At 33.9% G+C, this 14,815-nt stretch overlaps 2 protein-coding genes across 2 annotated transcripts; both read left to right on the top strand.

The window, feature by feature from the left end:
• Positions 1-378: 378 nt before the first annotated feature.
• LOC132562636 (transmembrane protein 254-like) lies at positions 379-12,977 on the top strand. The gene is made up of 4 exons (XM_060227389.1): positions 379-503; positions 6,663-6,763; positions 8,250-8,309; positions 11,367-12,977. The coding sequence occupies exons 1-4, from the start codon at positions 426-428 to the stop codon at positions 11,473-11,475; spliced, it is 348 nt and encodes a 115-aa protein (XP_060083372.1). The 5' UTR covers positions 379-425; the 3' UTR covers positions 11,476-12,977.
• A 1,004-nt stretch (positions 12,978-13,981) lies between these two features.
• Positions 13,982-14,815, top strand: LOC132562634 (circumsporozoite protein-like). Its single transcript, XM_060227387.1, has one exon. It carries the CDS (start codon positions 13,982-13,984, stop codon positions 14,813-14,815), a length of 834 nt encoding a protein of 277 aa, XP_060083370.1.

The raw sequence follows: 14,815 nt of genomic DNA, 5'->3' as shown, positions 1-14,815 counted from the left end.
TCTATATACGGTACAAATATGCACATTTGCAATTTGGTTACGTCACAGACTTAGAATAACCTTACTTTTTAAAGAGTCTCTGTGTAAATATTTCGTTTGTTAATATTTTCACCTAGTTTTCATGCATTTGGATTATGATTCTGTTGAAATAAATAATTCATTCAATTTACATTTGTTTTGTTTTTTATGATTTCTGTTTGATTAATGGCGGTACAGTGCTTTAATTAATGCTTGAAAACCGAGCTTTGTTCGTGGTTATAATTATGACTGTTATTAATCGGGACATGGGCAAGTCTAACTAACAAACCCATCGTCCCAGACGAGCACGAGGCTGGAAATCATTAAACGACCTTGACACCAAATGTCGGTCATTAGTGGCAAAGTCTCGTCACTTAGAACGGGGTAGACTCGACAGGGAAGCAGAGATGAGCAGGAAGGATTATTTTCGCACTGCAAGTCCATTTTGGACGGGTTTGATAGGTTTCGGACTAGTTTTATTAACAGTAAGTTCAGAGCAGGTGCCCGTTCGAGATGCTGCACGACGACAGGTCATGATTTCACAGATTTAGATTGGAAAATGAAAGTTGTGACATAGGTCACGCGGCTATAGAAAGCTTGTACGACATACTGAATGCTTTATGTCAAATGTTTTATGCTACATACGAAATACTTCTGATGTATTTAAAGATTTCCAGATGCCCTAATGTCAATTTAATACACACATATATATATTTTTATAATGAACGTTTGTTGGCTTAAGGTGTCGTATATATATATCGTCTTGACATATGTTCGGACCGTAATGTATTTTTGTCGAAAGTAGTATTCACTATAAAATATTATGAGTATATATTTCATTGGCAGATTTGTGTATTTTAGCAAGTTGTAGAACAAGAGATGAAAAAAATAAACTTTATTTGAATAGTTTGTGTTATAAAAAAGTTTGTCAAGAAATATGGCTTATTTGAGACAAAAAGGGATTAAGGTGCACACATAAACACAGATATCCGCCACCTTCGCACCATAAATATGTTTTGATTTTTCTTTTTCTTTAGAATGTCATTTCCTATCTAATGATGATTGTATGAGTACTTCTGGGTCACACTAAGCTAGCTCAAGCATATCTGAGATTTAGTGATGTCATCAGAAACGAAAGTGCAGTCACATGTCTGATACACATGGTCTATAATTTCAGATCATTTCAGACGAGGGAATTTGAGGTTGTATCTATTTTTTTTCTTTGAAAAATACTGGTATTTCACCAGTCAGTTTTTAAATAAATCTTATATTAAGAACACATTTCAAGTCATTTATGTCTTTGTTTGGTGGCAGTTCATCAACATAGCATAACTAGCGAAAAAAAAATGGTTCTTAAAGGGTCCAAGTATAAAGTTTAAATTTGTTGCCATTTGTTTGTGACCCTTCATATACTGAAAACTAACTTTTTCTAAATTCTCTAAGTGAAATACTTTAAGGTTTTGGCTTTTCATAATGCCGTATTTCAGCCCAAAATGATGCAGTCATGTATGTAGTTGGTACCTGTATCTCTTGGCACACATATCACTGCAAAAACTGGTCCTGTCCCCTTTAGCTTAGTCTGGTAAATATGCATATTTTGGATGTGAAACTAGGTCAGGTGATGCATGATGTCAAAGTGTTACTTCAGCGATAGCAATGTTCTATTCACCTGATAAGACACTACTACCAAGGCCTATATCAATTTACAAACATTCAAAATCGTTTTAAATTTTCATGGTGTGAAGTTTGGTGATAGCACATAAAACTGTTGCCTTGTTTGTTACATACCGTAAAAACCCATGTAATGTCCGCACTTTTTTTCACCGAAAATCAATCCAAAAAAGGGGGTGCGGACATTACAGAGATATAGAGGAAATGACACTTTTTTCCTTCCGACAATTCATATCATATCTCCTTGAATTGTGTTCTTAAAAGCCAAGCATACCTGATATTATCGTTCTATGGTTTATACATACATACATAATTGTGTCGGGGCATTCCACACTCGGATATACTCTTTTCAACAACACCTCAGAATCAAGCTGATGACCAATGCATAAGATCAGAAATCTTAAGGAAAATATTAAACTTTTTTTCATGTTCTCGGTAACGATTAACAAGTTCAAGACCAAATCAAACTGACTTTTTTTGCATAATAATTGAAGATGTAGGAAAAAAGTAAATCGTATATGACTCTTTCAAGATAGATGACAGCAAAACAAAATGAAGATAATAACATTTGATACTGTTGACCCTTCATTTATGCGATTAACCACAGGTGTTACATGGTTGTTTTGTTTCTTTTATGAACCTGTTATAATCACAATGTGAACAAAATGGACAGTGTTTGGGACCACTGTTTTGACATGTACAACAACTTGCCCCACTTGTGCACACACACCCACACTACATGCATCTGTATATATAAATCAGTCATGTCACCTTGCCTTGCAGATGATTTCATAATTGTAAGTTATTTTTCTGATACAGACATTAGTACTGTATAAGTAAAGGAATCTCAGAGCTCAAAATCCTTGAGCCATCTAGTTTAAATACATTTACTACTGAATTGTCTCTGGGATTCATATTCTTTTTTGATAATTAATACTTGATATCTGCATAATTCTCTTCTTTATGTTAGGATTGTAGACTCACGCACACGTTTGGAATGTTAACGAAACTAACAAAGTGAAACCATGTTATATATCAAAAGTTATTTCTTAAGAGTAATAGCAGTTCTTACCACGATCATGTATACAGAGATGTACATACATTGTCTATGTATAATTGAATATCGTGATCCTTCAATGTAAATTTTCCTCTAGGTTTTACTTAAAAAGTTTTGTAAGTGTTTAGTAAAAGTAGAATATTCACTTTCTATCAATGGTATTGCAAAAAAAATATAACGGAATTGTATTAGAAGTGTCTTCTTTCAAACTACTTTTACATATTAGACATTGTCAGTTGAAGTAAGACTTTGATGTTACATGTGCCATGTGACCTTTCACCTCATTACATTTCTCACTCATGCGTAACAAGTACTTTTGACTGCCTAAAACAGGTCTTGGGATATATTTGAACAGCACGATCTTGGTGGTAGTTATATTTAAATTACAATGTAACAGAACTGAATGAAACCAAACTTGTGACTAAGACCGTTTCATGTGATATTCCTTTTAAGCCTTAGAGATTTGTGATGCTGAATACTGTACAGCCACTGTATGTCTGTACCTACAGTTCAGGAAACCATGGGTGTTTTTATGTGTGTTTTCCAGTTAGATTGTCCCCAATAAATCTACTTAATCCTGATGAATACATTACACATTAACCTTCATTTTATTAGGCATTCAGCATTGAGCATTCAGCATAAAGCAATTTATATTCAGCATTTAGCATATCAAACTGGGTTTCCATACATGGCCAGGGGAAGAATATCTTGTATTTTCATAAGTCATTCAAAGAACAATGATGATGTTCTTACACCAATACTTTTTACAAAAAATTGGGAGGTGGGAGAGGGGCATATGAAGTGTGCCATTTGGAAATGAAAACAGACTTTCCTCTTTGCTTTATTGTAAAACTTATTTTGAAGATGTCTAAAAAATCTTGAGATTTTTCAAAGAAATGAGAAAGGATCACACCAAACAAATATGTCAACATGAATATGACATTTCAGATTACTAAAACTGATTATAATTGTGTCTCAAGAATATTAGTCTGTGGCTTTTTTGTAAATTAAAGGTGTCTGTCCAAGAGATTTTCAAAACTCAGATATTTGTGTCCAGAATTCATGCTGTTATTGTGGGACTTGTCCAAATTTTGAGAACACACAGTCTTCTGATTTAGACTCTGCAAAATTTTAAAAGCAGTGTGCTGGACGTGATGTTCAAAATCCTGCAGAAATATTTTTGTGTTCAGTTTCAGCAGACTATTTTGTTTAAGGTTCTAAAGTTAAAATTTCGAAATTCTTCAATCACATTTCCCATCTGTGCCATGTTGTCATGTCACTTCCAATCTTGTTTCAGATTAATGTTATATCTTGAGAGAATGAGTCAACAATTTTTTTTCGTTCAAATAACCCATACTGTCACATGATCTTCAACACTTGTTCAGATCCTGGTTTGTATAGGAGCCAGGCATTCATGTCTTGTAGATATTTCCTATTTCAAGATCATCTGTTGACTTAAAGCCTTTGTGTTTCATCCCTTGTCATGCATACACTTTTTACATTTTAAACTTCTTCCCAATTCATGATTTATTCCAACAAATGTCTCTGGTAAGATTCGAACCAAGGACCTCTGGCTACGTAGTATTTCGCCAAACCAATCAAACTTGAGTGAAAGTTCTTTCTAGCCAAGCAGTGTGTTACAGATATTCTTTAAAAGAAATTCATTCCCACTAGCTGAGCGCTATGTTATGGTTTGTATTTACCAAGGTAACAATGTTCTCTCTAGCCGAGCAGTATATTGTGTCCAGTATTTACCAAGGTAACAATGTTCTCTCTAGCCGAGCAGTATATTGCATCTAGTATTTAACAAGGTAACAATGTTCTCTCTAGCCGAGCAGTATATTGAGTCTAGTATTTACCAAGGTAACAATGTTCTCTCTAGCCGAGCAGTATATTGCATCTAGTATTTACGAAGGTAACAATGTTCTCTCTAGCCGAGCGGTATATTGAGTCTAGTATTTACCAAGGTAACAATGTTCTCTCTAGCCGAGCAGTATATTGTGTCCAGTATTTACCAAGGTAACAATGTTCTCTCTAGCCGAGCAGTATATTGCATCTAGTATTTAACAAGGTAACAATGTTCTCTCTAGCCGAGCAGTATATTGAGTCTAGTATTTACCAAGGTAACAATGTTCTCTCTAGCCGAGCAGTATATTGCATCTAGTATTTACGAAGGTAACAATGTTCTCTCTAGCCGAGCAGTATATTGAGTCTGGTATTTACCAAGGTAACAATGTTCTCTCTAGCCGAGCAGTATATTGCATCTAGTATTTACCAAGGTAACAATGTTCTCTCTAGATGAGCGGTATATCGAGTCTAGTATTTACCAAGGTAACAATGTTCTCTCTAGCCGAGCGGTATATTGCATCTAGTATTTACCAAGGTAACAATGTTCTCTCTAGCCAAGCAGTATATTGAGTCTAGTATTTACCAAGGTAACAGTGTTCTCTTTAGCGGAGCGGTATATTGCATCTAGTATTTACCAAGGTAACAATGATCTCTCTAGCCGAGCGGTATATTGCATCTAGTATTTACCAAGGTAACAGTGTTCTCTCTAGCCCAGCGGTATATTGCATCTAGTATTTACCAAGGTAACAATGTTCTCTCTAGCCGAGCGGTATATTGAGTCTAGTATTTACCAAGGTAACAATGTTCTCTCTAGCCGAGCGGTATATTGCATCTAGTATTTACCAAGGTAACAATGTTCTCTCTAGCCGAGCAGTATATTGCATCTAGTATTTACCAAGGTAACAATGTTCTCTCTAGCCGAGCGGTATATTGAGTCTGGTATTTACCAAGGTAACAATGTTCTCTCTAGCCGAGCAGTATATTGTGTCCAGTATTTACCAAGGTAACAATGTTCTCTCTAGCCGAGCAGTATATTGCATCTAGTATTTAACAAGGTAACAATGTTCTCTCTAGCCGAGCAGTATATTGAGTCTAGTATTTACCAAGGTAACATTGAGTCTGGTATTTACCAAGGTAACAGTGTTCTCTTTAGCCGAGCGGTATATTGAGTCTAGTATTTACCAAGGTTACAATGTTCTCTCTAGCTGAGCGATATATTGCATCTAGTATTTACCAAGGTAACAATGTTCTCTCTAGCCGAGCGGTATATTGAGTCTAGTATTTATGAAGGTAACAATGTTCTCTCTAGCCGAGCGGTATATTGAGTCTGGTATTTACCAAGGTAACAATGTTCTCTCTAGATGAGCGGTATATCGAGTCTAGTATTTACCAAGGTAACAATGTTCTCTCTAGCCGAGCGGTATATTGCATCTAGTATTTACCAAGGTAACAGTGTTCTCTCTAGCCGAGCGGTATATTGCATCTAGTATTTACCAAGGTAACAATGTTCTCTCTAGCTGACTGTACATTGAGTCAAGTATTTACCAAGATATCAGTGTTTTCTCTAGCCAAGCGGTATATTGAGTCTAGTATTTACCAAGGTAACAATGTTCTCTCTAGCCGAGCAGTATATTGAGTCTAGTATTTACCAAGGTAACATTGAGTCTGGTATTTACCAAGGTAGCAATGTTCTCTCTGACCGATTGGTATATTGAGTCTAGTATTTACCAAGGTAGCAATGTTCTCTTTAGCCGAGCAGTATATTTCGTCTAGTATTTACCAAGGTAACAATTTTGTCTCTAGCCGGGTGGTATATTTCGTCTAGTATTTACCAAGGTAACAATGTTTTCACTAGCCGTACGGTATATTTCGTCTAGCTCAATGAAAATTTTGATCACCCTCATCCAGGTCTATATCTCATAGAAATAGTGGTGGGAATATGATTCAATATACATAGAGTTAAAAGATTTTTTACGTCATATTAGGTTTGTCTGGAAGCAAGAAAACATGTTGCTCGCAGTTTTGTTTTGTCATTAAGTAATTATGACCTTCTTCTTGTTGAATTTAGATGGCCACATTTGTACCAGATAAGATCCCCTGGTATCTTGGTAAGGTGGGAAGTCTTGGACGATACATGGGGACAGAAAAACCACAAATCACCTGGTACATGTAAGTTGTCACATTTTAATTGTTATATACCATTATTACCTACTCAATTTTTGTATTACATATACAGAACTAAAATGAATTACTGCATCAAGTAATAATATTGGTGAGTATTTCATAGTTTTGTGTATTGTTAATTTTGTAATTAAATCTTAAAACATTTGTAAGATGGCAAGTTTATTCTCATGGTAGGAGGTTTACAAATTCAGGGTCACGTGAAATTTGATTACAAAATATTACATTTGTATATGCAAAATTAGACTTCTTTGTGACATTTGTACAACATTGTTTTGTTAGAAACAAAATTGTTTAAACTTGGATTTATGATAATCTTGTTGTTTGAATTGAAATTAAAAGAGTATATCTAACAAGTAATGATAAATTAATATCTTTGACAACCCTGCTGATTATCATACTGTAGAGTGTGTTAGTTCTGAAGTATAACCTTTGAACTTCAGTCAGTACATCAGTTTTGAACTTCAGTCAGTAAATCAGTTTTGTACTTCAGTCAGTACATCAGTTTTGAACTTCAGTCAGTACAGCGGTTTTGAACTTCAGTCAGTATGTCAGTTTTGAACTTCAGTCAGAACATCAGTTTTGAACTTCAGTCAGTACAGTAGTTTTGTACTTCAGTCAGTACATCAGTTTTGTACTTCTGAACTTCAGTCAGGTTTGAACTTAAGTCAGTACAGTAGTTTTGTACTTCAGTCAGTACATCAGTTTTGTACTTCTGAACTTCAGTCAATACATCAGTTTTGTACTTCAGTCAGTACATCAGTACATCAGTTTTGAACTTCAGTCAGTACATCAGTTTTGAACTTCAGTCAGTATGTTAGTTTTGAACTTCAGTCAGTACGTCAGTTTTGAACTTCAGTCAGTACATGAATATGATACTTTTTCCCTCCAATGCTTAATTGACTTGGTTTTACTTGTTACATGAGAGGGAGAGCATAATTACTTTGATAACCTGACACTCGTTAATAGATATCCCATTCAAAGACAGCTTGCAATGTCACCCAGTTCTATTTAAGATTTTAAATTTACTACCAAAACAGAAGATAAACAACTTCTGATAATACTTAACCCTCTGATGTACCAGTAATATCACTGCAAAGTCATGTGACCATATCTGAAAACTTAGGGAAATCAATGAATTAGGTATATAAATCTTATGTTAGGCTTAGAAATAAGATATTTCAGGTGTGAAATGATGAAGTCAACCAAATTGTTTACCTGAATGATGAGAATGAAAAAAATAGAAAAGTGAAACAAAAGTCTTTTGTGTCCATTTCTATTTCGTGTTGCCTGCCAGAGTATACATCGAAGAAAATAAAATTTGTATGTTTACAGAAAAAGCAGTATGTATATATGTGTATATAATTTGATATATTAGGATAATTGGATTGTATCCTAAAATAATATATGTGCAATAAGATGTACTTCTACAAGATTATTCTTTTCTGTTGATATGAATTGTTCTGTTGACTAGGTTTTTGGGAACCATTGCCATTCATGTAGCAGAAGCTATTTATGCCTATATGTTGTGTCGGTAAGTTGTTTACCTAAAAATTTATCTGATCTCTTTCATACCAAAGTTTGTCAATAGAAAAACTTGCTATATTTGTGATTCTTGGGAATGTGAAATGTCGTATACTGAAATCTGGTCTTATGCACCATCACCTGTGGTAATGGCGTTTTTATCAGATTTAAACTGAAGAATGAAGAGCCAGCGTCAGTCTCAAGTAGGTGGGTTGGTCAGGGGGGGTGCTGCACGATTTGTATTGAACAGATTTGATACAGATCTACACTTGTATATATGTAAATGTCCAATAATCTAAGATGTTTATCTTGGCTACAAACTGCAACTGAACTGTTTTTTTGTGAGCTTTCAGAAATATTTGTTTCCTTTAATAAGCAAAGAGTTAAAAAACACAGATGGTCACAGATGTATGGTAAATATTCTACACATGTATGGTAAATATTCTACACATGTATGGTAATATTCTACACATGTATGGTAAATATTCTACACATGTACAGTAGATATTCTACACATATATGGTAAATATTCTACACATGTATGGTAAATATTCTACACATGTACAGTAGATATTCTACACATATATGGTAAATATTCTACACATGTATGGTAAATATTCTACACATGTATGGTAAATATTCTACAGATGTATGGTAAATATTCTACACATGTATGGTACATATTCTACACATGTATGGTAAATATTCTACACATGTATGGTAAACATTCTACACATGTACAGTAGATATTCTACACATATATGGTAAATATTCTACACATGTATGGTAAATATTCTACACATGTATGGTAAACATTCTACAGATGTATGGTAAACATTCTACACATGTATGGTAAACATTCTACACATGTATGGTAAACATTCTACACATGTATGGTAAATATTCTACATGTGTGGTAAATATTCTACACATGTATGGTAAATATTCTACAGATGTATGGTAAATATTCTACAGATGTATGGTAAACATTCTACACATGTATGGTAAACATTCTACACATGTATGGTAAATATTCTACACATGTATGGTATATATTCTACACATGTATGGTAAATATTCTACACGTGTGGTAAATATTCTACACATGTATGGTAAATATTCTACACATGTATGGTAAATATTCTACAGATGTATGGTAAATATTCTACACATGTATGGTAAACATTCTACAGATGTATGGTAAACATTCTACACATGTATGGTAAATATTCTACTTGTATGGTAAATATTCTACACATGTATGGTAAACATTCTACACATGTATGGTAAATATTCTACACGTGTGGTAAATATTCTACACATGTACAGTAGATATTCTACACATATATGGTAAATATTCTACACATGTATGGTACATATTCTACACATGTATGGTAAATATTCTACAGATGTATGGTAAATATTCTACACATGTATGGTACATATTCTACACATGTATGGTAAATATTCTACACATGTATGGTAAACATTCTACACATGTACAGTAGATATTCTACACATATATGGTAAATATTCTACACATGTATGGTAAATATTCTATACATGTATGGTAAACATTCTACAGATGTATGGTAAACATTCTACACATGTATGGTAAACATTCTACACATGTATGGTAAATATTCTACACATGTATGGTAAATATTCTACAGATGTATGGTAAATATTCTACAGATGTATGGTAAATATTCTACAGATGTATGGTAAACATTCTACACATGTATGGTAAACATTCTACACATGTATGGTAAATATTCTACACATGTATGGTAAATATTCTACACGTGTGGTAAATATTCTACACATGTATGGTAAATATTCTACACATGTATGGTAAACATTCTACACATGTACAGTAGATATTCTACACATATATGGTAAATATTCTACACATGTATGGTAAATATTCTACACATGTATGGTAAATATTCTACACATGTATGGTAAATATTCTACACATGTATGGTAAATATTCTACATGTATGATTCCCAAGGTTGTAAGGTGTAGATCTCTTACTTATTGTGTCATCTGTGTCAAAGGATCAAGATTGTTTTCCTCTGATGCTATCTGCAGTGCATTAACTTTTCACACTTTAAACTAATTCTCAAGTTCCACCTGTGGGATTCAGCTGAAACTAGCCTGAAATGATCCAGAGATGGTCTTTACCAAGTGTTTTTTGGTCCAGAATCCAATTTTGCCATTTGGGCTTTTTACAAAACACATGTTTAATTGTTATCGTTTCTATTAACACCATTGAGCCAGTAATTGGTTGAAATGTGAAGGATAGAAAGCTGACAGTGTTGTCATTTTTTGGTTTGACATGGCAACTATGACAGCCATTTTGTAACTTGATTGGGCAACCATGGTTTTTCTGAACAATCCCATTTCAAACTCCTTCTCAAGTTCTGCAGGTGGGTTTCAGCTGAAACTTACATGAAAACATTTTGAGATTGCCTGATCAGGTGTTGCTAGTTTTCAGTTGGTTCGAAATCCAATACTCATGACCACCATCTTGTAGAACCAAATTTTCCAATAAACTTTTCTCCAGTTCTACAAGTGCCATTGAGCAGAACTTTGGTGGGAATGTTGAGAAACTGATTTAAGAAATGATGTTTTTTTTTTTTTTTCGCATGTACTGCTAAGATATTCAGACTATTTTGGTATTTCACAGTTGGTCCTACTACTACTTCTGTTCAGATGACTGTTAACGCCCGTGGATCTGTTGTTTTAGATGATTGTATTTTCGTGTTGATTGATATTATGTAGACTAGTACCTTCAGAACCCTTGCCTCCACAATACGAAAAAGGGGTTTTTGGGAATTGGATATTTGAGCACTGGACTCCTGCTTTTCCTGTGGGACTTAATAAAATTCTGAGACCCCCACCTTATCTGGTAATATTGGGCATCATTAAAATTTTGGAATAGGTGTTCTGGACTTGCCATAAGAAATCCTACAAAAAGGACTGAAATATCTAGGTATACATATAAACAACACTTTTTGTCTTTTAAAATTTAAACCTGATTCTGATCTTTACTGTTTTTAGCCGTTTTGGTTTAACGTCATCTGCAACAAAGAAGTGGACATTCCAGACATTCCTTTTTGGAGTGGCATCTTTATCCCTACTTAGGAAGTTCAAGCAGCAAACTGATTGAATCATGGAAGACAAGTGACTTCAGGGACAGAATTTTCTATAAAGAACAATTATTTATTTGATAAACTTATGCACTTAAGCAGTTAACTGTGATATGGCATACATGTTTAAAAAAGGAATTTTGAAAAAAATGCAATAAAAGTGTCATATTTAAAATTTCGTTGTGCACTAAGTTTATACGTAAGTAAGTGCAAGTACAAAGATATTTAGCATTGATATAAAATGAGATTATCATTAGAATATTTTTTGGCTTTAAATAAATATTTGATATAATTTATTGAAGAAAAGACAGCTTTAATTATTATGAAATCCACCATTTGCTCAGAAATTGTGAAAAAATTATGCAGCAAATGCTGATATTTTAGAATTTAAGATACGATGAAATGTTTTGTATGGAAGTGTTTAATGATAATTAGTGTGTTGTACTTTGTTTTCTCAATCTCCTGATGATTTGGAGACCCTGTGGAACACAATTCTATGGTCCAAGTCAAAACTCCTCTTTAATTTGTACTAAAAATAATCAGATATCCAAAAATGAAATACTACAGCAAAAAGTATGAATCTTGTATAAAATAATTATTTGTCTCAAAGTTGATTTTAATTTCTTAATTGTCAGCAGCCTTCTCTGCAAAGACATTTTAGACCCAATGTAACCAGAGGTTGTCAAAAGTTTTTTAAGTCTTTCATGACGTACTAATTTTCGTTCAGTCTTAAATTATGGAATACAGTGATATAACCCTATGTAACAATTCTAAACCATGACCAAACATTGCGCTGAACTTTAAGGCAGTTATACTTAGGCTGTACATCCTGACTTGAGAAAACAAACTTTGTCCCGTATTTGTTTGTATTTTGTTTCACCATTCATTTTCTTACAAGGTATACTTTAGTGTGTGAATGCCCGATAACAATATTCAATACTCATGTACTACTAATGGTGTTATTCTATTTGTGCCAAGCCTTTGTATTTCATCCAATTCCAAGGAAATGTTCCTTTCCATTCATTTATTTTTAGACATGTTGTCAGCAATGATGCCTTATCTGTGACAATTTTTAAATTCATTGTGAACTTGTGAGCCGATATGATTTTATTGTTCTTCTGATGTGAAGTCCTTTTAAAGTATTGTTATCAAGAAAAAATGTACAAATGTAGATGTTGCATAAAATGCAATCTATACGCAGAAAGTATATGAGAGACACATGCAGTAGAAAGTTGGTTTCAAAATATTGTGTGTAAATTAAATCACCTTGCAACAGGAAAATGTTAACTGTTAAGAAAAAAAAGAGTTTGAATGTGAAGTGTTATATGTATAAAAAGGTAATTATCTATGTATTTTTATGCATATTTTAAACATCTTTTTCTTTAACTTTTGTGAGTTTTGAAGAACATTGTAATTTGATGTTTAGCTTGTGCCACTAATTTTTCACTTTCCCAGTTTTCAATAGAAATCATTTATTTATATGAGAGACAACTTTAAAAATGATTAAAGAATTTATATAAAATATTACTGATTCTGTTCTTTATTGTCTATTTTGTTTAGGGGAACATTTTGACATTTTTTAAAACAATTTTTAAATGTAATTGTAAATGTAAAAGGTACATACTTTATCAATGTTGTAACATTATACAGAGAGATAACTTCCTCTTCAATTTGAGGGGCCTCCTGGGCCAAGTGGTTGTGACCAGCTTCTGACTGCAGGTCCCTGGCTGTTAATAGGATGTGAAGCAACAATGAGTTAAAACTAAAGCCCTTAAACTTAAAAAAATTGGCTGTCTGTTTCTTACCAGTAAATGGCTCGGGGAGATTCTCAATTTTTTTTTATAGGTATGAATTATACCATAAATAGAATCTCACACATGGCCATGTTGTATTTGAATTCATTAAACTCTTTGAATAATGTGACATATCAACCGACTTCAAATTATTGAACTTGTCATGAAAATGCAATATGACACTCAATACAGATCTTCTATCTCAAACACAAAAGGCAAGGAAATCTGTGGAAGGTTTATACTCTAAAATCTGTGTTCAGAAACTGGGAAGTCCTTGCTTTCAATCAGATGTTCTATTCATCTATGATTCTGATGTATAATGAACACTTCTGTCATGTGTCCTTGTTCATGGAGATGTTGAGAGGTAATATTGACGGAAGATTGTTTAATAAAGGTGCTTTCTTTGCAGATTTACCTATACAATGTTATCACCTATTATACTTTGCATAAATATTGTTACTATTCATTCAAGTACTGATAAAGTTGGGAAGTGACTGCTGATAATTGGATACTAGAAATATCCATGCCATCAGAATTGCTGTGTTTAATTTCCTGGCATGAATTCTTAAATATTCTCCAACTTAAGACAGACTTCTGCTCAACCTGAGAAATGTTGTGGGTGCAATCTGAAGAAAGGCTTCGCTCAATCTGAAGAAAGGCTTATGCTAAATCCTTGTAAAGTCCTGTCCTCAATCCTAAAGAAGGTCCTGTCCTCAATCCTAAAGAAGGTCCTATGCTCGATACAAAAGAAAGTCCTCTCCTCAATCCAAAAGGTCCTATGCTCGATACAAAAGAAAGTCATGTCCTCAATCCTAAAGAAGGTCTTATGCTCGATACAAAAGAAAGTCATGTCCTCAATCCTAAAGAAGGTCCTATGCTCGATACAAAAGAAAGTCCTGTCCTCAATCCTAATGAAGGTCCTTTTCTCGATACAAAAGAAAGTCCTGTCCTCAATCCTAAAGAAGGTCCTATGCTCGATACAAAAGAAAGTCCTGTCCTCAATCCTAAAGAAGGTCCTTTGCTCGATACAAAAGAAAGTCCTGTCCTCAATCCTAAAGAAGGTCCTATGCTCGATACAAAAGAAAGTCCTGTCCTCAATCCTAAAGAAGGTCCTATGCTCGATACAAAAGAAGGTCCTATGCTCAATACAAAAGAAAGTCCTGTCCTCAATCCTAAAGAAGGTCCTATGCTCGATACAAAAGAAAGTCCTGTCCTCAATCCTAAAGAAGGTCCTATGCTTGATACAAAAGAAAGTCCTGTCTTCAATCCTAAAGAAGGTCCTATGCTCGATACAAAAGAAGGTCCTATGCTCAATACAAAAGAAGGTCCTATGCTCGATACAAAAGAAAGTCCCGTCCTCAATCCAAAAGAATTCCTTCGCTTGATACAAAGTCCTGTACCCAAGCCATGTTCATATCTATTCTTCAAGGGAAGCTATGCCTTTCAATATCTTCTTTATTATTCTTTGACAGCAAAGCATAGGGCGGGAAACAGAAAAATGCCTAAAGAAAAAATTTCAGGTTTCCTTTTCTCAAAACCATTCCACAAATACCTGTTATATCCTTAA

The sequence above is a fragment of the Ylistrum balloti genome, unplaced genomic scaffold, assembly GCF_031769215.1.
Source record: "Ylistrum balloti isolate Yb309-2 unplaced genomic scaffold, AGI_CSIRO_Ybal_v1 Utg371468, whole genome shotgun sequence".
Classification (NCBI taxonomy): domain Eukaryota; kingdom Metazoa; phylum Mollusca; class Bivalvia; order Pectinida; family Pectinidae; genus Ylistrum; species Ylistrum balloti.
This window is presented reverse-complemented; position numbering and strand designations above follow the sequence as displayed.